This window comes from Phytophthora sojae (genome assembly GCF_000149755.1).
Source record: "Phytophthora sojae unplaced genomic scaffold PHYSOscaffold_3, whole genome shotgun sequence".
NCBI lineage: Eukaryota > Oomycota > Peronosporomycetes > Peronosporales > Peronosporaceae > Phytophthora > Phytophthora sojae.
In genome coordinates this window covers 71,065-94,000 of record NW_009258117.1, presented here as the reverse complement: position 1 = coordinate 94,000, position 22,936 = coordinate 71,065, and the positions used below count along the sequence as shown (strand labels likewise).

Below are 22,936 nucleotides of genomic sequence, written 5' to 3'. Positions count from 1 at the left end.
TATCGGCGTCCTGTATACGTGGGATGAAGAGAGGGATGGCTTTCCGGTTTTCCTTGCTAATTTGTTCTTTTCTGATAGGTCTGCCGTGAATATGCTGGATGAAAATACCCTACTTAAGTACACATTCCGTTCTCTGGATATAGACGCACAGCTTCAAGGACAACAATACACTTACACCGCTAGCTCACTGAACATTGCTGGGTGGCAGTACCGTGTGAGCATCGACAATGGACGGGGGAAATGATGCTGCCGAAGCTGTACGCAATGGGCCAAGACTGAGCCTCCAAATTCGAATGGCTGAAGACCAGTCCTTCACGCCGCTAGCCATTCGACTGTGGTGGGTTGGCTTGCTCACGCTGCACCTCGTGGGGGGATTGTTCTTTGCACTTGTGTGTAGGGTGTATTGGAAGATGCCAGGCCTCGCCGTGACAACGTTTCTGGACTTCTACCAGCTCGGAATGAACTCGAAGCACTACCAGGCCATCGCTCTCGCACACGGCGCGATTGCTGCTCTGCACGGCTTATCGGCCCTAGCGATGGTGACCAGGTCGATCCGGAACAGGAGACTCGCTTTCCGTGGGAACTACCGTACACGTCGCGAGTCCAGAGCCACAGCTCGCCACAGGGGTCAACGTAAACCCAGTGGTACTTTCAGTCGTTGCTTAACAGCTTTGTTCGGCCGTCGCGGGGTTTTCGGAGCTCAAGGGCCATACTACGACCTGCTGTTGCTTATTCGCGAAACCATTGAGACCGCGCTGCAAACTTCGCAAGGTCTCCGCATGAGCCAGAATATTCCCCGGCAGTGGCTGAACCGGTTCTACGTGACACTACTCGTGCTAAGTTGCTGGTCGACGGCGTTTGTGCATCACATGTTTCGACGCAACAAGACCAAGATGCGGCTCGTGGCGCTTTTGAGCGATTGTTTACTCGACCTAGTGACTTCGGTCGGCGTCTCCTTGCTCTTGGTTGTGTCCTACGTCCAAGATTTTGATGTTGCCACAGGAAATTTCAGCATACTTCGTTGGTTTCAGGACAAGTGGCTCGTGAACTCCATGAACGAGTTCAACATCATCCTCGTCCGCTCGTGGGGGGACCTCGCAACACGAATGGTTTTCGCAGTGAGCATGCTGAGTAACTTGAACACGATGGAGGGGCTCATGACTGTGGCTGTGGCGAAAGACAGTTACAAGACCACAACTCAGCCTCGAGGGGCGTCAGTTGCTCCCTTTGAGAAGCCAAATCCTCGAATCGAGAGCCGAGCACACGTCGTGCAAGTGTGGACGGAAAGACTCGCGAGCTCCAAGATTCTGAGAGTTGTGTTTTTCAGCTGGGGCGTTGTTATTCTCGGTTTGCACATTCACGCTGAAGCGAACAAGATGCTTCCGCAGTGTTTAGTACAAGTTCACCCATGGGGAGTCTCAAGACCGGCGTGTTCGCTGGTTCTCCTGAATTGCCTTACAGACAATACTGACGGAGACAGCGCGTACTCCGTTGCTCAATGGAGTCAACTAGACGCAGAGTCATTGAAATCGTTGCTAGTTCGGAACTGCCCCCGGTTCCAGGTACCGTCGACGCTGACGTCCTTCCGGTCATTGACAACATTCAAAGTTTACAACTCAACTATCCTGGAGTGGGGAGAAGACGCAGCGTTTAGCCAACACAGCCACCCCGCTATGCACGGTGTGATGTTCATGCGAGTGAACTTTACAAATGGAGAACTTCCGCTTGGGTTACTATCACCACGCTTCCCGCCGTCGCTAAACATCATTGGCTTCGTCGTCTCGAATCTGCGAGTTTTGCCGGATGACTTGCACTTGAAATGGCCTCGGTACTCCGCTATTCACCTCGATTCGACGCAGTTCACGGTGTTTCCAGAAACGCTTTGGAAGATCAGTCCATCGATACTCATCATGCCCTACACGCCGATCAAAAGTGTACCAAAAGAACTGTTTGAATTAGAGGCTATGTGGTATCTAGACTTGGCGGGGACCGAGCTTTCGGCTTTACCCGAGGACGTGCCAGTGTTGACAAATCCTCTCCTGGGTATAAATCTCGGAGGTACGAATATCTCTGTATTCCCTTCGTGGATCGACCCATGGCTTCAACGAATGGCAAATCGAAACGCCCCACCTCTCGCAGCTGCTGGAACGCCCTATTGCCTGGAGCTCGCGGAGATTCTAGGTGGTAACCGGACGGAATTCACTGGGGCGGCGACTCCAAGAGCAGCCGGTGCGGCTGTGTCCGTATTGATGGATCCGTCACAATTGAACAGAGCATTTCTACCAAACGCAGTGAGCTGCCAACCGTCTTTCCTGTACCGCTACGCATTGGCGTTCGAGGATCAAAACCAAGTAATTTAGAGGGGAAATGGCCATTTGAATGCGGAAGCTACATGTATTTTCATTAAAATAAAACACGATAATGAACGGCATCATTATGGTGCAGAACTTGATACCTCCGAGGCTAAAAACAAAACATCCCGGCAAGTGTATATATGGAAAGTACCAAACTTACATTAGCGTCGCTCTTACAAATGGATGAGGGGCGTGCTGGAGCTCTGGAGGAAAGATTCTCTCCGATAGTAATTCGTTTCTATTGGGCCTGCTTCGTGTCGCTCCACGTGGCTGGGTTTGCCTACTACGGATTTACTGCGTGGTGTTACTGGAATTTGCCTGGTACTCGGTTGGATGTGTGGCTGAGTTTGTACCGACTTGGAATGGAAGAGCACCACGACCGCATAGTTGCTGTCTTTATGGGCGTTGTCGCGGTGATCCACGGTTTCTACATTTTGTGGATGATTTTCTGGTCCTTCAAGAAGCGACAACTGGTGTTTGCGATCTACAATGTGGTGCACATGCCGACATGCATTCTTCGACTCCTTCCTACCACAAGAAAAAACTCTCGCTCCGTTCACCCGAACGGCATTTCACACTACGTGTACCGAGCCTTTTTCACTCGAGATGGCTTGCTCGGTGTCGATGGTCAGTATTTCGACAGCATTTTATTCTGCAGAGAAGTAGTGGGGACAGCACTTCAGACTCACCAAGCATACCGAATGAGCGTGCTGCTTCCTCGAGTTCAGATCAACCGCGTGTACGTTGCTCTCCTAGTTGCCAGTTGCTGGACAACCGCTCTGGTTCACTCAGTCTTCCATACGAACTCAGTAAAGCGGCGAGTTTGGTCTCTTGTAAGCGACTGCGTTCTTGATACGGTGACAGCGATGGGGATTTCTACAGTGTTGCTGGCGACGTACATTAACGACTTTGACTTCACGATATCAGGCTTCCCCTTCTACAAGTGGTATGAGGACATCTGGGTTGTTCACGCAACGAGTGAGTTCCAAATTATACTGGTGACATCGTGGAGGGATTTGTGCACTCGAATGGTGTTTGCCTTAAGTCTACTGAGCGACTTGGATAGCCTGAAAATGGCAATGCGAGTAAGGCGACGAACAAGAACGAGCTCATGCACAAGCAGTGGCAAGAACCGAGGACACCGTGCAACACTGGTTGCGCCCTACTTTGCAAGTGCGAAATCGAGGAGTGGCCCTGGCATGAACATCCTCCGCAGAAGACATGCTATCGAGGACTTCCCAGCTTATTTTCTTCGTGTGGGGGCTTGCGATTTTGGTATTGCATTTGTACGCTGAGAGCGCACCAGAACTTCCCCAGTGCTGGATGCAAGTGAGACCCTGGATCACCAAGCAGTCTTCGTGTTCTTTACTGGTGCTGGATTGCCACGATAACCAGCTCGGAGGCAAAAAGAGCGAAGTGGTGCAACAATGGAGCGCGTTTGATCCAGCAAGTGTAACACGCGCTGTGGTGAGGCACTGCCCAGCGCTTGAAATGCCTGTTACGTTGACATCGTTCTCAAATTTGAATGCAATCAAGCTATACAACTCGACGGTTGTAACTTGGGACGAGAGTGCGGGACTGACGCAAGCAAGCCATCCAAAACTCATGACACTCTTTCTCGTCCGCGTTAATTTGCCGGACGGTAGTCTCCCAGCTGGGCTCCATTCAAGCGATTTTCCTCAGTCATTAGGAGATATTGAGTTCTGCAGCACAAATCTACGCGCGTTGCCTGGTGATATCGATTTGAAGTGGCCCCAAGCCGGAAGTATCTACATTGAAGCGAGTCAGCTCACAGAAGTCCCGCCGTCTCTCGCACGCCTGGCTCCGTTCGACCTGTCGTTGTCAATGAATCCAATATCGGTACTACCTGTTGAGCTGTTCGAGCAAGAAACGGTGGGGTACCTAAGTTTTGGTAGCACCCTTATCACGCAGCTCCCTGCCACTGTCACAAAATTATCTTCCCAGCTACTCGAGATCAACCTCAGCTACAACAATTTGTCGTTCTTCTGGCCGTGGGTTGATCCTATCATCGATCAATCCGAAGTTCCACCCTTAAAGATGGCAGGCACCCCTTATTGCAGGGATATTGATCGCATATTCGCTGGAGAACAAGCAACCTTCTCTGTTGCTCCACCTGCTTCTGAAGGCAGTAAAGCCGTGTCGATGTTGGCCGATTCCTCTGTGGGAAACTGGGCGACACTGAAGAAAGGGGTGTCATGTGATGACCAGGACACGACCTGGTACCCAATCGAGTTGGAAGATGAATACAGCAGCGTATCGTACCCGGGGCAATACTGAAAGCGCACTCAACTATACCAGCGACAACATACAATCCCATTGATTCACGCAATGGCGATTTACCAATATACTCCCCGAAGCACTACACTACCGACGAGAAGAAGTTGTCCGAGTCTTGTGCGTCTCCTTTCGAGCTCTTTAGGTAGCAAAGTCCGCCTCCCTCTTCCGACCACGAAAAGGCTCCGCAGCCCACCGTCTTCATGCATGCAGAGCAGCAGCTGTACGGGTTGTCACTCGATACGTTGGCGATATCTTTACCAGTGTACTCCGCATAGAACTCCAGCGCACAGCTCGGTGCTGCGGGGTTGGAGAAAACCTGTCCAGACTGGACGCCAAGCTCCCAGCTCACGGCGTCCTTGCGGTTCTTGAACCAGCACGTGCCTCCTTGGTAGTCGCTCCACGTGAACGCTCGACAGCCACCGAACGCCTCGCAAAGCGAGCAGCACTGCTTCGCCTCAGCCGCCCGAGCACTCCCGATGTCGTTCCCCACATAGTCAATGTCGAACTCAAGGCCACACGTGGGCTGCTCTACGTAGGGCTGCGAGGAGATGGCGGTGGGGTCCACTACCATGTTCCCCTTGCCGCTTTTCAGCCAGCAGGTGCCTCCACTGAACGTTGTGAACGTGAACGCTCTGCAGCCCGGGAACTGCTCGCAGATGCCGCAGCAATCCGCAGCGTTGTTAGCTTTCACGTTGGCGAGGTCCCGCCCTTCATAGGCGATTCCGTGCTCGAGGACGCACGTCTCCGTGAAGCGGAACGTGGGGATCGTGCCGGACTTGACGTTGACGTCGACTGCGATGGAGCCCCGTCCTGTCTTGAGCCAGCAGGTGCCGCCTTGGAAGCTCGTCCACGAGAAGGCTCTGCAGCCCTGGTCCGCGTAGCTCTCGCATTGCTGGCAGCAGTCAGAGGCGTCCGCGGACGCGACTCCGAACATGTCGTTGCCCACGTAGTCGAAGCCGTCTTCGACCACGCACTCCTCGAGCGCTGCGGGGGTGTCTGGTGCAATGCTTGATAGGCCCAGCAACAGCAGCAACGCAGTGACAAGCTGCATGGTACTCAAGCGACGCTGGAAGATTTCGGAATGGAGACTGTGCACGTTACGTGAGACTTTTGTCAAATGGGTACATTCATTTGTGAATACTCAAGCTGGGATAAAGTGTATCGAAATGATAGCAGTCATGGAGTGCGTGGAATCCATGTTAGACGATCGCCGACTTGATGCCAGTTTTGGCCGCGGTGGTGCCCTTGGTGCTCTTGAACCAGCACGTTCCTCCGTTGAGGTCCGACCACGAGAAGGCGTTGCAGCCGCTCTTGGCCATGCACTTGGAGCAGCAGGCGTACGGGTCGGAGCTCGGCGCATTGCCAATGTCGTTGCCCACGTAGTCCACGTTCAGCTCCAACGCACAGCTGGGGGACGCCGGGTTGGCCTTCACTTGGGCGGAGGTGACGCCGTCCTTGCTGATGGTGCCGTCCTTGCGGTTCTTGAGGTAGCACGTGCCCCCGTTCTCCTTGTTCCAAGAGAACGCGCGGCAGCCGGCCGTGTTCGAGCACGCGTTGCAGCAGTCCCCCGGTTTACTGGCAGGAGCAGTGCCAATGTCGTTGCCCACATAGTCCACTCCAAACTCGAGGCCGCACGTAGGCGCCTCCAAATACGGCTGGGCCGACCGCGCTGCCGGGTTCACGACGGTGGGGCCCTTGGCACTTTTTAGCCAGCACGTGCCGCCGTTGTGAGTGGTGAAGGTGAAGGCGCGGCACCCTGGGAAGTTGGAGCAAGCGCTGCAACAGCTCAGAGGCTTGAGCATGCGCACGTTACCAATGTCGTTCCCCACGTAGTCGATGCCTTCGTCCAGTTGGCAACCTCCGACGTTGCCGGCGTCGCCGAGGGGCTGCAGGGTTGCCGACTGGACGGTGGCGTTGACGACGATGGTGCCGCGGCCACTCTTCAGCCAGCACGTCCCCCCGTTCATGTCGGTCCAGGAGTAAGCCTTGCAGCCGCTGGCCACCTCGCACTTGGCACAGCATCCGTCAGCCGTGGACGAGGCCGCCGAGCCAATGTCGTTGTCGATGTAGTCGAAGCCGGGCTCCACGTAGCACTTGTGCGTGCTGGTGACCGCAGCTTGGGTTGCGCATGAGGCCAGTAGGGCTGCAGCCAACGCGATGAAAGCAGGGACCTGCATGGTCGGTACAGATAGTGGAAGTGCCGGGGTGGAGGAAGGAGGCTTGGTCTCTTGGCGGCGAATTGGAAAATGAGGACGAGCTCGGAGCAGGAGGACGATGAGTTCCAGCCCGAGAGCAGCTAAAAGTGTGGAAAGCCAAACGGATACTTGGCGTCGCTGACGATTCAAGGTTCAACCAGTCGGTTTCCTCTAGAGACGTATCCAAGTCCTCGCACCCAATGCTTTGAACATTCTTGGTGCCAGTGTTTTCAAGTTTCTTTCGCGTGGTCGGCCTTTTTTTCACTGTTCGCGCCTATGTTATAGTTGAAGTTGCTTTGCGTATTATGGGCAGGGATAATCATACCAACCGCAGCAAATTTGCACCTACAAGTTGTAGGCTATAACTTGTAGGCTAGAACGGTCATCAAATGTTCAAACTACTAGCGTGCCGTAAAAATTCCAGCTCGACTAGCTTCATTCAGTCGATGCCGCTCAGAGTTCTCCTCCATTGCAAAAGATTCCAGTCGAGACAAATGTATTAAGTGAATGGTGCACTAGGAGCCCGTGGACGTGGGCCACTGAATGTACATGAGACGTCTCACTATCCGAGCCTAGACAATAGCCGAGTGAATGCCGACGCTCCCCACCGCCTCGCCCTTGGCGCTCTTAAAGCAGCACGTGCTGCCATTGTAATCCGTCCACGAGAACGCATTGCAGCCCTCAATGGTCATGCACATGGAGCAGCAGGCGTACGGGTCGCCGCTCCACTCGTCGCCGATGTCGTTACCGATGTAGTCCACGTCTAGCTCGAGCACACAGCTCGGGGACACAGGATTCGCCCGCACCTGTCCAGAGTGGATCCACTCGTTGGCACGGTTTTTGAAGTAGCAAGTGCCTCCCTGGCCTTCGACCCAGACCCACGACCACGCCTGGCAGCCCTCCCAGTCGCTGCATAGGTCGCAGCAATCGTCGGGCTGCTCAGCGAGGTGAAAGCCAATATCGTTGCCGAGGTACTCGACGCCGTATTCGATGCCGCACGAAGGCGCCTCGAGGAAGACTTGCGCTGATGTCGTCTCGGGGTTGACAACGGTCAGTCCCTTCTCACTCTTCAGCCAGCAAGTGCCGCCAGCGTAGGGGCTGAACGTGTAGGCGCGGCACCCGGGGAAGCCCGAGCAGATATCGCAGCAGTCCTCGCTCCTGCTCGCAGGGACACTCCGATGTCATTCCCCACGTAGTCGATGCCCTCGTCCACGCGGTCACAGCCGCCGAAGTCATCCGCGTCGTCCACGTCCAGCGGCTGGACGATGGACGAGTGGACGTATTCATCAGCGACGACGGTGCCACGACCAGTCTTGAACCAGCACGTGCCGCTGCCATCCGCGTTACCCTCCGCGTTACCAGTCCACGAGTAGGCCCTGCACCCGTCTGTGCTCACGCACTCGGCACAGCAATCGTCAGGAGACGAAGAAGTCATGTTGCCGAGATCGTTGGCGAGGTAGTTGAAGCCGTATTCAACGAGGCACTGGTTGGCGGGCATGAGAGTAGCTTGGGCTTGGGAGGTAATCAGCGACGTTGCCACAGCGAGGAGCAAAGGTGAGTAGACGTGCAATGGCCGGTGGTGGTGATTGGCTTGGTTTCTTGGTTTCTTGGGGCTTAGAGAAGAGGTTGGGAAATGAGGATAGCTCTCAGGTTGGAGCAGCGGCAGCACCAGGGTATGCGGGGAGCTCCGCCCACGATCATCGCCTCCATCCGCCGTACCAACGGAAGCCTCGTGCACCACCGGCACCCGTTTCTTGCGTAAATTTTCACTGGGTACTGTTACACCATAGAAGTTCAATTAACACGAGAGGTTCCTTCCGGACAGGCAGTGGCTTCGTACCGGAGCCGCATAACGCTTGCATCCGTTTCGGGCCGCCATGAACCCAATGCCTCAGGAGGATAGACCCAACACCAAGCTTTAGTCGGTTTCCATGCCTAGGTTTTAGCTTGGTGCGCTCAAAGGAGATGCAAGCATCTCCACAAGACTTTGAGAGGGTATTTGTGAGCCTGAATTTATAGTCGAGACTCGTCAAGGCAAGTACCGGTGAGTTGACCCGAGTCTAATGCTTTTAAAAAAGCTTTAAAAAAATCAATTCCGCAGAATGAAAATAACAAACAACTTCGGTGCAATCATTCGGTAAAACCCGGTTGGGATCATATAGGGTACAGATCAGAGAATGGATCGGTTTTTAATACTAATTTTTGAATTGAAAAACATATGTTTCGGCAGTGGGCGGTTGTGAGGAGCGTAGCCATAGCAAACCCGCCCGCGAAGCAGGGCCGCGCGGTATTTGCGGAGGCGGGCCCAGCGACGAGCATTCCAGCGACGGACCCGTTGCCGCAACTCGGAGTTAGTTTTCTTTTTGCGGGGGTCTGGGGCAGAACACCTTTTAGCACGTCAGATCCAATCTCAGATCTGTACCGTATATGACCCCAACTGGAGGTTACCAATCATTCGAGTCTTACGTCAACTGGTGGCCAACGTACTCACACAGTATGTCAGGCATACCACCGTCCGCTTTCGTTAACCCTGTCGTGACCAACGAGAAACATTGGGGAAAGTACTAGAGCACTTAGAGCACTTTGCACCTTGTAGTTTGTGGAAGGGCTTTGTATTCGCTACAGTCGAAACAGTCGATTCATCCTGTCATCGGCACTTACATCATGTTAGGAGTTTAACTACGTCGTCCATACTGATTCGCTCTGCTGGGTCGTGACAGCACATGCGCTGGATGAGATTCCACTCAGAATCCGAAAAACAATTAGCAGGGCGCGGAGGCAGCAATCCCTTACGAACTTTAGCGCGAATCGTAGCGTCAGTCATCTCGCAGCCCCATGGCAGCTCGCCGCTCATGACTTCGATAGCGCACATTGCAAACGAGTACACGTTGGATGCAGCGGTCGGTGCTTCTCCGGTTAGGCACTCAGGTGCCAGCCATCGTTGTCCGTCTCCTACGATGTTGTCATTGCCGACGGCAGTGGCGTCCTGTCGCTCTCTATCCTTGAGGGCGCTGGATACGAAGTCTGCAAGCTTGACGACGCCGTTAGCGTCCACGAGTATGTTGCTGCATCTCAGATCCGCATGCACGACATTGCGTTGGTGCAAATAGAGCAGCCCAAGTGCGGCATCACGCAACATCCGTCGAGCGCAAAAACCGCGTTCTTCAGCTGGTTGTGACGAAATATAGCTATCGATCGAACCCTGCGCTGCATACTCGCACAGGAAGAACTGGTGTGGTCCAACATGGCAAGCGCCGAAAAGCTGAAGCACATGTGTGTGCTCAAGTGTAGACCAAGTTGACATATCATCCAGGAACCGCTTGTACAAATTCAAGGTCGGCTCCGTGGTGTTTCGACTACGCAGCGGGATCACCACCCCAGGCTCTTCCGGCGTGAGCACCTTCTTGATCACCACGTCCACGCTCTTCCACTTTCCAAAGAGCACAGAGCCAAACGCTCCGCGGCTGAACGCCTCCAATTCATTAAATACCACCTCGTACGGCGGAACGAACCAAGGTGGCAAAGCCAGCATCGTCTTGGACTCGGTTGTTCGAAAGCCGGGCGTTGCTCCTGGCGTCATAACCTGATGCGTCTCCTCCACTTTTACGAGCGTTGTCTGCAGCAGCTCTAAGTCGCGGGCCGAGTAACTCGCATCGCGCTTCTTGACTTCGAAAGCAAGCAACGCTCCCAACAGTGATAACTCGTGCTTGCCGTCCAATTTACCAGTCAGCGTTTGAACATCCTTAGCGAATGCAAGACGCACACGCTTCCAAAGCTGTTCACGATACGATGCCTGCTGGGAAGTCCATGAATGAATGGAAGCACCCGAGCGATTGATCCTGAGCCGATCCATTAAGACATCGAGTTCTCCGTGGAGCTCCAGATTCGTTTCAATGATCTGGCGTGTTGCAGCCAGCCGTAGTAGCGGGTTCTCGTTGACATGCCGTTGAAGCATGTCACGAAAGCGAAGGATCAACGATGCCAGCGTGGGCAGGCGAGAAACGATACCGTCTGCGTCCATCACTGCTAACCGGGCTGCCAGGTCGTCCATCCGCTCGTACAGTTGGTAATTCAGAGCTGAGCTCTCGCAAGCTTCGTCGCACCACGCGTAAACCTCACTGAGAGCGCACGCTATGGAAGCTGAAGTTGCTCGCGACTGTGGTTGGCGCAGTGAAGGGTTACGCGATTTCTTTCTTCGTTTGGTGAAGGAAAACTCTGTGTTCTCCTTCTCTTCGTCCTCGGCGAACACTTGAAAGCTAGCCAGCACTTCAGCTAGTGACGGCCGATCCTTGGGGTGGCGAGAGCACATCCGTTCCACCAAAGCCCACTGCCATGCATCGGCTAATGCCGACGGCCTAGATGGCATGAAGTCCCTGTCTAGAAAGCTGCCATTGTTGCAGATATCTCCAGCCGAAAACGCTTCCACTACACACATTCCTAGCACGTATATGTCGGAGGCTTCGGTCGGACCTGAAGAGCTCTTATCCAAGAGCTCTGGTGCCTGCCAATGCTTCTTCTCTCTAGTCACGCAAGAATCAGCTCGCGATGTTTTCCCTTGGCGAATCACGTCAACGTCGTTGTAACCAGCATCGCTGTCATCATCTTCGAGAAGAGGGTCGTCATGCTCTTCCTTGACAGGCTTCTTGCTACCGAAGACTGCAGAGGATTCCAATGCCGATTTCATCTGCCTGAGATTGAATCCAGCCACCATAATGGCATCGCGACCGCCGCTCTGAACTAACACTAATTCGCTGCATGACAGCGAATCCAATCCAACTCGCCGATCGTGAAGGTACCGCAGCGCTAGCGCAGCCTCGTGCAGTGCTCTCCAAAGGGGAAATCCAGTGTCTCCGAAGCAGCGGGTTAGTGGCGTTCCTACGGCGACCACGAAAAATCGCTTTCGGCTGACGTGGCAAGCGCCAAACAGCTTCATTATATGCGGGTGCTGCAGGCGCGACCACTTGCTTGCCAGTTCAAAGCACTCTTGTGAGGTCATACCCCGAGGTGCTTTCTGCACGGTGACCGCTGCGCGCTGCCATTTGAACTGCTGCTTAGTCCTTTCGTACGGAGCAACAAACCACTCAGGCAGGGACATCAAACTCATTTTCGCATCGATGCTCGTGTTGTTGCCGCAACAACTTACCACGAACGCAAAAGTACGCTCGAGTAACTCCGACTCGTCCGCTGTCAGCAGAGTATCAAACTTTTGCGCGTCATGTTTGAGTAGCGTAAGCAACTCGATCTGGTCTGCAGCTTCACGGACTCGCGAGTTGGAGACTGCGACAATCTCCTGCTCCTCGAGATACGATCGAAAGAATACGAGACGCTCCGCTCGCATCCGGCGCCAACGCGACTGCCAGCGAGGTAGAGAGGGACCAGCCCCACTGGGCGCAACCACTGCTAAGCCGCATCTCGCCGTGATAGCATCCAGCGTTCGGTGGAAACTCTCGACTTGCTGCACCACTCGACCGGTCTGTACGAGACGCCACAGAGGGCGCTTCTCGGCCTCATAAATAATGAAAAAGCTGTGAATGTTGTCGAGCAGGTCGTCGATGGCTTGCTGTGTCTGGATATACAAGGCTTCCTGCTTGTCGAATTTCGATGCTCTCTGCAGGTACCGAGCCAAGAGGTCCAATCGGTCCGAGAGGTGGTGGTCGAGGTGCGGCTCTCGTCGGCGACGGCGGTGCAATCGGCGCCGTGGTGGCTGTACGGGTCGGGGCGCGGACGTCTTGGACGACATTTCGCGATAGCTTGTAGACGACGTCGGGGACTCGAGTATCACGGGCGCTTCTGAATGTGACGATGACGATGACAATGACGACGACGGCGAGGCAGGCGTCGCCTCCCCGACTTTGTCTAGTCGTGAGAGCGCTGAACGACGAGCGCTACTGCTCGTGCAGCCCATTGCCACCCGCAGAGCGACACGGAGCAGTCGGGTACGAGGAAGTCTCGTCGTACAGCACGCTGTAAATATTCGAAATGAGCGCTGACTGCAGTTGAATGAAGGACGGGCCTATTAACTTGGTCCGGACTCAGGCACTGCGGTAAGAACTGCGCGTGTGTATCTGAACGTATATGAGCTATTCCACCTCGCAGGTGGAAGAACCCTGCTCGCTCTTGAGCAGCAGCTCCAGCCACGAGATTAGCGTTCATGGTGTTCGTCGAGTTGAACCGTCAACATCACCATGTGGACAGCTGTGCTCTATGTTCTCTATGTTGCGTGTTACTCATCGTGTGATCGAACGGGCGCTATAGCAATTTGTGGCCCTCAGAGGTGTCATCTGACATCGCGGCAAGCTACGAGACCGCATGCCGCACAATGTACTCGAGGACGTCCTGGTACAAGGGCTCCTCGCGGCTTTTGGCCTTGCAGATAGTCATGTGGTCTGAGTCCGGGAGCACGTAGAAGCGACCGACGCCTGGGTCGGCCGACTCGGGCTTCACGACGACAGCGGAGAGCCCAAGCGCCACTGGAGCAGCGCGCTCCTCGCCTACGCTGAGGCAGTCGATACCCAAGTCTTTGAAGCTCTCGTTGAGGTCCTTAAGACGGCCGTTCGGGTCCGCACCAAGGTCTTCGATGGCCGGGTGTGTCTGGATCAGCTTCCTAATGGACTCCGAGCGCACGCCCTTGGCTAGATCGGAGCCAAAGTGAGGCACAGCGAGAAACACGACTCCTTTCGTGCTGTCTGCAAGGCCAGATCGATCGCGTTGCTCACGCTCGACTAGCAGCATCTTCTTGGTTAGCAGTCCGCCCATAGAGTGGGTGATGAACACAACGGGACGAGCAGGTCCGTCCGAATGGCGTCGGTCGCGACCAACATTTGCAGCGTACAGAGCCGACACCATGACACGCGCACGCTCCTGCAAAGTGAGCGAGGGCCACGGACTCGACCAACTCACCATGCCAGCCTCGTAGCCCAACGTCACCAAACGCGCAGGTACGCCGTTGCGCCGCAAATCTTCCGCAAGTAACACGTCCGGCCAAATGTCGTTGCTACCTTCTAGCTTGTTGCCCATATGAGTGCGCCATGTGCCGAATGGATGACCGCGTAGACCGTGCACGAACACCACATCGACGACTGGTGCAGTACTTTCATCATCCATAGCTTCATCCACCTCGCTTGAGTCACTTCGCGAAACAATTGGGTGCACGCCTTCGCAATACACGTCCTTGACAAGATGGCCAGTGATCACCACTTCGTCATACGCGCGGAGGTTTTGGACGACGCGAAAGTAATTCGAGCGCTGCATTGGGTCCTCAATCTCGCGCCAGCGATTGATAGCTCCAAGAAATTGCTTCCCAGACACCGTCTGCCCAAGCAGTTTAGAGATGTTGACGTGATCGCTGGAAACTACAGCCCGAGTAGGATCCGTGGAGGGCGCCGAGCTCCGTGGGTCGATATCAAGACAATAGCTAGCAACTAGGTTCGCTAATACCCGAGCGCACTGTGTGTGTTGCGCAGGCGTGGCTGCCCTAGTTGCCGACAGCAAAGCCACCAACGGCACAATACCTTGTTGCACTAACTCTGTGTGGTGATGCTCTACCAGCACTGCCAAAGCTGAAGTGCCAGCATCGACCACTGCAGGGTTAAATAAAATCCGCTCATTTCCCGGAGTCAATTCTTTCGAGACGTGGGCGATATCCTCCATCTGCTTCACTGCAAGCATTTCTCCGCTCGAAAGTAGACGCATTTGCTGGAGCATGTTAGTGAGCCAAGCCTGCAGGATGTGCTCTTGTTTGTTGCGAATTTCTTCCTCTTCCTCCGACACCAATCCTGTCGGGGGTGGTTGCTTCTGCTCAGCCAGATGCACCAGGCTCGCAATGGCGTTCTCACGCACTTGGTGGTCTGCACTAGCACTCCAAGCCGTCAGAATGTCGACCCAACCGAACTCGACACTGGCCTCATATTCTTCCGCGCCTATGATGGGCAAGTCGGTGAGATCGTTCACTCCCCTGAAGAAGCGAGACATGGGCAGATCTCGGCGAGACTGCAACAGCGAGGCTGTCCAAGAAGCGTCGAACAAGCAATTGAGAGCGATTGCGCCGCTCTGGAAGCCTGTGCAAATGTTGCGAAACGTCCATGACAAGTGGCGCTGAATCTCCATCATGTCCCTTGCGTTGTCCGTGTCAATCATAGCCCAGATATCTTGCTTCCGTTCATGGATTTGACGCGATAAGCCGAAAAGTGCCGCTCTTGTCGTCGGAGACTCACAAACGTAACGCCGACTCTGCGGGGACGCCGTGAGTGTGCGTAGGCAGCGTGAACTAATCAGCTGGAGTTGAAGGCGAAGCCTTTGGCCACGCTTCTTGGTATCATAGTCCTCAATTCGGCCGGATTTCCGTCTTTGCCAGACCACTTTCTTAGAGTTTGACTCTCGTTCGGCTCGTTTTATCCCAGTCCAATAGCGAATTTGTTTCATCCAAAGTTCGTACGTACCACGCGACACAGACGCCGGGTTTTGTCGAGCAATATGCAGCAACCTGTCAAGCAGTGTAGCAGCCTGCAACTGTAAGTTGTCATCGTCACCAGATCGCGGTAACTCCAGCAACATCGTCGCAAATTTTGGTCCTAATACCGCTTCAAGTTGCTGCGCACGTAGAGCGCTCGAATCTTCTTGGCCCATAGCTTGCGCAAGCGTGCTCAGTGCCCACAGTCCAAACTTCTTCATAGAATCAGGCATTTCCGGTGAGCACAGCTCCGCCAGCGCGGCGCAGCTCTCCGCTACTCGAGATCGTTCTGAATCCGCTAGCTCCGAGCGATACACCGTAAAGGCTCGAGATGCGTCTGCCCCCTCCTCCAGTATTCGGTGCGCCAATTGCTGCACCTTGGCCAGAGCGTCTCCGAGCTGCAGCATATCAACGTAGCTCACGGTATCGTCCCGCTGTTGATGGAGGTGGGCGAGCGTCTGCGCCAGCGTCAACAGCGACAGTTGTAACTCTGTCTGACCATTGTTTGCAGCTGCATCTAGCAACTTAATGAGGCTGTGCACCAGTTCTGCAGATTCATGCACACGGCGTTAGATCTCGCCTAGAACTTCCGAGCATCGGGGGGATACTCTTCGCTGCGCACCTTGCAGTCTTCTCGGCTCCGTGGGCTTGTTCCAGGCTGTGTACTGAACAAGCAGAGGCAAAACACCTCGTTCTACCAGGAATCGCAGCGTTTCTTGGCTCTGTTTGTCGTCTTCGAGGCGGAGGATGCAGGACAGCAGACGCTCAAGCAGCTCGTCTTGCGCCGCCTGCAGCCCGCCACGGCGCAGAATCTCTCCCCACTGAGCCACCAGCGTTAAAGCATCATCAAGTGACGCGGCCGTCTCGCTCTCGTGGAGGACCAAAGCTCCCAATAGTGCCGTGCTGTGAAGCCGCCGCGCACTGTCGGGGGGCGAAGTCAGCGCTAGCGCCGCCGCGCCAGCCCCAACCGCTACGGACAGAGTGGGCAGTGAGAGAGAGCGCTTAGGCGCAGACAGGTGGGCGTCTCCTGTGCGGCGCGACGATGCCAGGCGTCGACTGGGGGGCGCGCCCGCGGCTCGAGGGAGAAAGCGCCGAGTCCATTCTGCACGTGGGGGCATATTGTGTGGGGATGCGTTTGAAACGCCAGAGTGATGGTGCTCGAAAGTGTATGGAGGAATGTATTGGAAAATTCTGCTGCACCAAACTGGGACAGTCTCCAGAGCAAACTGGGACAGTCTCCAGAGCAAACTGGGACTGTAGAGAGCTGTAGCGTCAAGTGCAAATGCGCTATGTTCGCGTCCAGCAACTTGCTGGCAGCAACGACGACGGCGACAATATCGCCAACCTGGCAGCGTGCCGCCAGAGTACTTAAGTAAGTGTTTCAAAAGCAAATAACGATACCATGCTGGCTCACGCGTCTTGAAATGACAAAAGACCCGTACGGCCGCGGCTTAGCAAAGCGTTTGCCGTTGTTTCGAATGCGATGCGGCGCGCCATTTCGCCATCCTTCCCGAGGAAACACATTAGACCCAACAAACCCGAAGTTATCAGCGAGCGAGTCGTGGGGTTGCCGAGTTTTGTGCGGAAGCTGCTTGGCGTGTACACGGATCTGGCAGTTTACAAGACCAACAACCGACTACAAGATGGCGGCTTTGCCTCATCGTGGGCCCAGTTGTGCACGATCTTCTCTGAGCTGGAGACGTTCCTCGAGGTCCCGCAGCCCCAGAAAGATGCAGAGATTCAGCGGCAGTCCGCTGTGTTGGCGTTGAAAGACTTCATCGAGGCCACAAACTCGGAAGATCAAACCTCGCCCGAGCAGCTATGCTCCATTTGCCTAAGCGAAGATCCAGCAACCGACCAAGTAAGCTTGCCGTGCGGCCACCACTTCCATGAAGACTGCGTGATCGACTGGTTTAGCACCAGAACAACGTGCCCGCTTTGCCGCCGCAGCTCTCATTGACGAAGTGCTACACGCCAAATGACAACAATGTGCCAAGTTTTGACTTTCTACCGACAATATTATCTATCTGCAAGATTCGACTTGTTGATATTGTAGCTCTACGCCCCAACAGGAGGAAGCAACTGCGATCTCAATTGGCCCGCTCTAGTCGCTCAAAAGCATCGCCGGAACCAATCTCCTTCTCCCGTCACAACTTTGGTTTCCAATTGAGGTATCAACTGAGTCATGTTCATTGCAATTTGTTGTTTGGACTGTTCGCTCGAAATGTACAAGGCATGACTGTTTGAGATTGCAACAACCACCAGGTAATCGGGTTGCGACTCGTTACCAGGGAGATATCGGTCGGGCCACAACAACGCCCCCAACATATCACGATACAGGACGGCAGACAAGAGGACAAGTTGTCCTGGTGTTGTCCTGGACAACACCCGGCTATTGAAGCTGAAGTCAGGCCAGCCATGCAGCAAAATAAGGTTCTTCTAATTCGCGATCTACCTGCATTCCAACCCTTCACACGTAGCGTGTTATGAGACGCTCTCGCAGTAGAGGCAACCAGTCCACGATGCCAGTGCCGACACCCAGCAGCGGAATGCAGTTCCGAAGCCACGAACAGATAGGGCTGTGGAGAGCTCATGAGAACGAGATTCACAGGGTAGTTTTTGCGCGTCGCGATGCATGCATCGATAGCTTGCAAGAGAAGGCTAAGTTACGACCTGCTTGTTGGAGATCGTTAGGGCAGGATTGCGCTAAATGAACACAATATACCTCACCTGAAAAATGAAAAAAATGAAAGTTACGGCCTGCACCTCAGGCTGGTCACCAGCGCATCAAATGGGTACAGTACGCGGATGCGATTCAGAAGCCGCGGACAGATAGGTACGCGCACTTCAGGATCGGAGCACCGCAAAACCCGACGAGCAGCTCGTCGTCCTTCGAAGTAGCCAGCGGGATGCTGCCCACCACCAGGAGGGTTGCCGCAGCTTCAACGGCAGCTTCAATCGGCACATTCAGCGTTGAGCTTTGCGCTCTGCTGCACTGGCAGCTCAGCACCCGGAAGGCAGGCAAGGCTCTCAGCTCAGCGGAGCGCGGAGCTCGGCAAAGCTTTGCTTTGCGGCTATGCATGACACGCGCACCGTGTCGGCTGATGATAACGCCGGCAGCTTCGCGGCAGGTAAACAGCGGAGTCAGCACCGAAACCAGCTGCAGGTCGCCGTTGAACGGGACTGTGGAGACCGTTGGCGAAGACCCAGGGCCTGTATGGAGCGTGCAGCACGCCAAGCAGGACAAGCCGACCCGCTCCCAGTGAGGCTGCCCGCCACCACGGCCATCTGCCGGAGCACATGCCGAGCCTCGCGCGGGGCGCTCGCTGGCTGAAGAGCGTGGTGCCCCCCATCGTTGAACTTGCCGCCCCGATGGCGAGAGACGACGGGAGGGGCGGCCCAAACTGCAAGCAGTCGTTCGGCAGCACCTCAACCACGACACCTTTGCCGATGATGCCACTTTTCCCGGACCGGAGCCGAGTGCAGTGCAGACACTGTCTGAGACGGCTGCACTACATCTATTAGCACGACGAATGCCGCTGCCATCGCTGCTGCTTTTTGGTTTCCCCTGTAGGCGGCGCATGGAATCTTTTTCCTCCATGTCAGAGAAGCAATGCCGCGATTTTAACGCGCTGAGGCGTTTTCTGAAGTTTGCTGACTGTCACTTGCGTTTAACAAATCCCGAGGAACCGGGCGCCGTCGTGAACGCCCGCCGAGCGACGAGCTCCTGTAGGCGATGGCGGCGGCGGTACGGAGGCGCGCGACGTGTGAGCGCAGCCGTCTTGCTTGCCGGTGAGCTGGAGTGGAGCTCGGGGACTTGGCCCGTGCTCGTCGGCGGCATGCTTACTTGGCCGTGGTTTGGGCGCCGCTAATTTGCTGGTTTGGGTTCCGCGCTTCAGTTTTCCGTGTTGCATGGCCGGGGCTCCGTGTTGAACTTGATGATTGAAGTTGGCGGGCATAGTGAAAGCAAGAGTCGGCCTCCAATACGTGATATTCTCGGGGAATGCGCGCTCGCAGGTAATTGAAGTTGCAGTGACTGGACCCGTCTGCGCTCGTCGTCTGGGCGTCCCGGCGCTTTCATTTTCGATTCAGCGTCGCGGAGCTCGGTCCGCCATCAACCTTCGCCCGACACCAGCACCACCAGCCAGCAAGCAGCGCTCCCGCGTGTGACTGCCCGTTATGCTTTCATCGTCGCCGACACTGCCGTCGACAACCGTGCGGCCGTTCGCCTCTGGCGCGCCCTCGGTGGAGTTGCCCAAATTAAGGATCCCAATCGAAGCGGTACGCCAAGAAACAGGGCGTGGCCGCGACGACACGCGAGCCCCCGTCGGTGGGTATCACGCCGCGCCGCCAGTCCCCGTCAAGACTGAGGCCCCGACCAGCGCCACCATGCAGCACGGACCCTCGACGCGCTCGCCGTCGTCTCCGTCTTCCTTCTTCACGCAGCCTGAGATCGCCAAGGTAGGGCTCGCCTACCACTGCTTCAAGTGCATGCACTTAGATCAAAGGGCAACATGTCCATGTGCAACCAGCCAAAAGATGGTTGAAGTCTAACCTGGTGGTTGGTATCTATTGTGATATTTGCAGCTTGGCTTGACCCCGCTCCTCGAAGCCGCCGAGCAAGTGCGCCCGTCGACCGCTGAGACGTCGCCTCTCTTCGGTCGCACAAGCCCGCTCAAGCGCGAGCTCCCGCAGCCGCTGCCCTCAATCATGCATGCCATGGGTGGCTACCCTCTGGAGTCATTGTCGATGCCCAAGAGAGCACGCGTCGGCTCGGACGTCGGACTGGATGTGCAGGCTTCGTATAGCTTGCTGGGCCACATGCCTCGCCAAGCCATGATCTACCCTTCCATCCCCCAGCAGCATCCCTACCACCAGCAAGCTACTTCCTACGCACCTGCCACTGAAGTCCAAACCCTCAGCAGTGCAGGATCAAGCTCGCCTAGTGCACATGGACTGCCTACCATCTCCGGTGTCTCGGTCTGGGACACCGTGCTGTCAACAGGCAAGTTCCCCACGGACGTTTGCTTGAGCGAGCATGGCTCCGGTGCGGCATCGCCGACAGCCGCTTTCAACCCCAACAAGACCAGGTCGAGCAGCGAAGACGCTACTGAGTGCATCGGAGCGTTGGCAAGCACTGAAGTGAAACAGGGGCGGTGGACAGCAGATGAAGAGCAGTACGCCAGCTCCCTGATTCGGGCAGTGAACAGCGGAGAGGTTGTGTTGCCGCCGAACGTCTCGGTGCGGAAATTTGTTGCAGACAACCTGCAGTGCAAGACCATGCGCGTGAGCAAGAAGTTCCGAAGCCTCGGATCTAGCCCCCGAGACGCCCCTGAACATGAAGAGGAGCCCGTGACCCCACGTGATGAGTCGTTCAACCCGCTCAGTCTCAAGTCTATCATGAACAACGAGTCTAGCGCCTCGACGTTGTCGTCCGATGTGCTTAACGTTGCGGAGACCATCGCCAACGCGAACCTGATCCGCCAGAGCCCAAGCAACAAAAGTGGCAAGAAGTCAACGCAGCGTGTACTCAAGCGGTCCGACTACTCGCAGCACGGAAGGGTGCGCAGCGGCCGGTGGTCGGTGGAGGAAGAAAACTATGCCAAGGCCATGATCGAGGCGTTCAAGTCGGGCTACCTGCCACTGCACGGCAACGTCTCCCTGCGCAAGTTCTTGTCCGAGGTGCTCGTGTGCCACCCGATGCGCATCAGCAAGAAGTTCGTGGGTTACGTGCGGAAGTATCACTGGTACCGCATCGCCGCGGGCAAGTGCGATCCCGAAGCCAAGCGTCAGGCGTTGTACCAACTTAGCCACCTCGAGCGGGTCTTCTGGACGTCGCTGCAGCAGAACAGCGAGTGGTCCGCCGGCCTCCGCAGGGACGACTAATCTGACCAAGGTCAGCCCGGCTGCCGGTGAGGCAGCTCGATGATATTTAACAGCGGACCGAATGAAGGCCAATCCAGCGCAGCAAAGCTCGCAAAGAACAGGAACACCTTGTTATGAGGCAGGCGAGCAGTATGTAAGTTTAGTAATAGGTGTTGCAGTCAATGAAACATTCATTTTGCGTACTTCTCCCGAGCAAACTGAAGCAAGGCATGTTGAAGTTAAGGGTAACAGCACATGGACAGGCCCAAGCGGTACTGCAAGTCAAGCAAAACAATATTCTAACCCAAAACAACAAAACGGACGACCCAAAACAAAAACTTCAGTTGACCTGCGAGCGCGCATTCCCCGAGAATATCACGTATTGGAGGCCGACTCTTGCTTTCACTATGCCCGCCAACTTCAATCATCAAGTTCAACACAGAGCCCCGGCCATGCAACACGGAAAACTGAAGCGCGGAACCCAAACCAGCAAATTAGCGGCGCCCAAACCACGGCCAAGTAAGCATGCCGCCGACGAGCACGGGCCAAGTCCCCGAGCTCCACTCCAGCTCACCGGCAAGCAAGACGGCTGCGCTCACACGTCGCGCGCCTCCGTACCGCCGCCGCCATCGCCTACAGGAGCTCGTCGCTCGGCGGGCGTTCACGACGGCGCCCGGTTCCTCGGGATTTGTTAAACGCAAGTGACAGTCAGCAAACTTCAGAAAACGCCTCAGCGCGTTAAAATCGCGGCATTGCTTCTCTGACATGGAGGAAAAAGATTCCATGCGCCGCCTACAGGGGAAACCAAAAAGCAGCAGCGATGGCAGCGGCATTCGTCGTGCTAATAGATGTAGTGCAGCCGTCTCAGACAGTGTCTGCACTGCACTCGGCTCCGGTCCGGGAAAAGTGGCATCATCGGCAAAGGTGTCGTGGTTGAGGTGCTGCCGAACGACTGCTTGCAGTTTGGGCCGCCCCTCCCGTCGTCTCTCGCCATCGGGGCGGCAAGTTCAACGATGGGGGGCACCACGCTCTTCAGCCAGCGAGCGCCCCGCGCGAGGCTCGGCATGTGCTCCGGCAGATGGCCGTGGTGGCGGGCAGCCTCACTGGGAGCGGGTCGGCTTGTCCTGCTTGGCGTGCTGCACGCTCCATACAGGCCCTGGGTCTTCGCCAACGGTCTCCACAGTCCCGTTCAACGGCGACCTGCAGCTGGTTTCGGTGCTGACTCCGCTGTTTACCTGCCGCGAAGCTGCCGGCGTTATCATCAGCCGACACGGTGCGCGTGTCATGCATAGCCGCAAAGCAAAGCTTTGCCGAGCTCCGCGCTCCGCTGAGCTGAGAGCCTTGCCTGCCTTCCGGGTGCTGAGCTGCCAGTGCAGCAGAGCGCAAAGCTCAACGCTGAATGTGCCGATTGAAGCTGCCGTTGAAGCTGCGGCAACCCTCCTGGTGGTGGGCAGCATCCCGCTGGCTACTTCGAAGGACGACGAGCTGCTCGTCGGGTTTTGCGGTGCTCCGATCCTGAAGTGCGCGTACCTATCTGTCCGCGGCTTCTGAATCGCATCCGCGTACTGTACCCATTTGATGCGCTGGTGACCAGCCTGAGGTGCAGGCCGTAACTTTCATTTTTTTCATTTTTCAGGTGAGGTATATTGTGTTCATTTAGCGCAATCCTGCCCTAACGATCTCCAACAAGCAGGTCGTAACTTAGCCTTCTCTTGCAAGCTATCGATGCATGCATCGCGACGCGCAAAAACTACCCTGTGAATCTCGTTCTCATG

At 55.6% G+C, this 22,936-nt stretch overlaps 11 protein-coding genes across 11 annotated transcripts; 5 read left to right on the top strand and 6 right to left on the bottom strand.

Annotated features, from left to right (window-relative positions):
- Positions 1-227: 227 nt before the first annotated feature.
- PHYSODRAFT_495005 (hypothetical protein) lies at positions 228-2,360 on the top strand (the record flags this gene model as incomplete). The annotated part of the gene is made up of 2 exons (XM_009523506.1): positions 228-576; positions 670-2,360. 2 exons carry the CDS (start codon positions 228-230, stop codon positions 2,358-2,360), a joined length of 2,040 nt encoding a protein of 679 aa, XP_009521801.1.
- Positions 2,361-2,533: 173 nt separating this feature from the next.
- Positions 2,534-4,652, top strand: PHYSODRAFT_297753 (hypothetical protein; the record flags this gene model as incomplete). Its single annotated transcript, XM_009523505.1, has 2 exons — positions 2,534-3,640; positions 3,672-4,652. 2 exons carry the CDS (start codon positions 2,534-2,536, stop codon positions 4,650-4,652), a joined length of 2,088 nt encoding a protein of 695 aa, XP_009521800.1.
- Positions 4,653-4,734: 82 nt separating this feature from the next.
- Positions 4,735-5,703, bottom strand: PHYSODRAFT_247023 (hypothetical protein; the record flags this gene model as incomplete). The annotated part of the gene is made up of 1 exon (XM_009523504.1): positions 4,735-5,703. One exon carries the CDS (start codon positions 5,701-5,703, stop codon positions 4,735-4,737), a length of 969 nt encoding a protein of 322 aa, XP_009521799.1.
- A 148-nt stretch (positions 5,704-5,851) lies between these two features.
- On the bottom strand, positions 5,852-6,829 carry PHYSODRAFT_488521 (hypothetical protein; the record flags this gene model as incomplete). The annotated part of the gene is made up of 1 exon (XM_009523503.1): positions 5,852-6,829. The coding sequence occupies one exon, from the start codon at positions 6,827-6,829 to the stop codon at positions 5,852-5,854; it is 978 nt and encodes a 325-aa protein (XP_009521798.1).
- A 590-nt stretch (positions 6,830-7,419) lies between these two features.
- PHYSODRAFT_247052 (hypothetical protein) lies at positions 7,420-8,345 on the bottom strand (the record flags this gene model as incomplete). The annotated part of the gene is made up of 2 exons (XM_009523502.1): positions 7,420-8,005; positions 8,119-8,345. 2 exons carry the CDS (start codon positions 8,343-8,345, stop codon positions 7,420-7,422), a joined length of 813 nt encoding a protein of 270 aa, XP_009521797.1.
- A 1,164-nt stretch (positions 8,346-9,509) lies between these two features.
- On the bottom strand, positions 9,510-12,752 carry PHYSODRAFT_494659 (hypothetical protein; the record flags this gene model as incomplete). The annotated part of the gene is made up of 3 exons (XM_009523501.1): positions 9,510-10,382; positions 10,431-12,031; positions 12,173-12,752. The coding sequence occupies 3 exons, from the start codon at positions 12,750-12,752 to the stop codon at positions 9,510-9,512; spliced, it is 3,054 nt and encodes a 1,017-aa protein (XP_009521796.1).
- Positions 12,753-13,098: 346 nt separating this feature from the next.
- Positions 13,099-16,414, bottom strand: PHYSODRAFT_557000 (hypothetical protein; the record flags this gene model as incomplete). The annotated part of the gene is made up of 4 exons (XM_009523500.1): positions 13,099-15,154; positions 15,206-15,843; positions 15,919-16,117; positions 16,178-16,414. 4 exons carry the CDS (start codon positions 16,412-16,414, stop codon positions 13,145-13,147), a joined length of 3,084 nt encoding a protein of 1,027 aa, XP_009521795.1. The 3' UTR covers positions 13,099-13,144.
- A 344-nt stretch (positions 16,415-16,758) lies between these two features.
- Positions 16,759-17,256, top strand: PHYSODRAFT_492527 (hypothetical protein; the record flags this gene model as incomplete). The annotated part of the gene is made up of 1 exon (XM_009523499.1): positions 16,759-17,256. A coding segment is annotated over one exon (498 nt), but the record flags the coding sequence as incomplete, so codon positions are not given.
- An 855-nt stretch (positions 17,257-18,111) lies between these two features.
- Positions 18,112-19,137, bottom strand: PHYSODRAFT_327400 (hypothetical protein; the record flags this gene model as incomplete). The annotated part of the gene is made up of 2 exons (XM_009523498.1): positions 18,112-18,509; positions 18,987-19,137. 2 exons carry the CDS (start codon positions 19,135-19,137, stop codon positions 18,112-18,114), a joined length of 549 nt encoding a protein of 182 aa, XP_009521793.1.
- A 338-nt stretch (positions 19,138-19,475) lies between these two features.
- Positions 19,476-21,182, top strand: PHYSODRAFT_488596 (hypothetical protein; the record flags this gene model as incomplete). The annotated part of the gene is made up of 2 exons (XM_009523497.1): positions 19,476-19,757; positions 19,884-21,182. The coding sequence occupies 2 exons, from the start codon at positions 19,476-19,478 to the stop codon at positions 21,180-21,182; spliced, it is 1,581 nt and encodes a 526-aa protein (XP_009521792.1).
- A 504-nt stretch (positions 21,183-21,686) lies between these two features.
- On the top strand, positions 21,687-22,712 carry PHYSODRAFT_327398 (hypothetical protein; the record flags this gene model as incomplete). The annotated part of the gene is made up of 2 exons (XM_009523496.1): positions 21,687-21,837; positions 22,315-22,712. The coding sequence occupies 2 exons, from the start codon at positions 21,687-21,689 to the stop codon at positions 22,710-22,712; spliced, it is 549 nt and encodes a 182-aa protein (XP_009521791.1).
- Between the last annotated feature and the right edge of the window lie 224 nt (positions 22,713-22,936).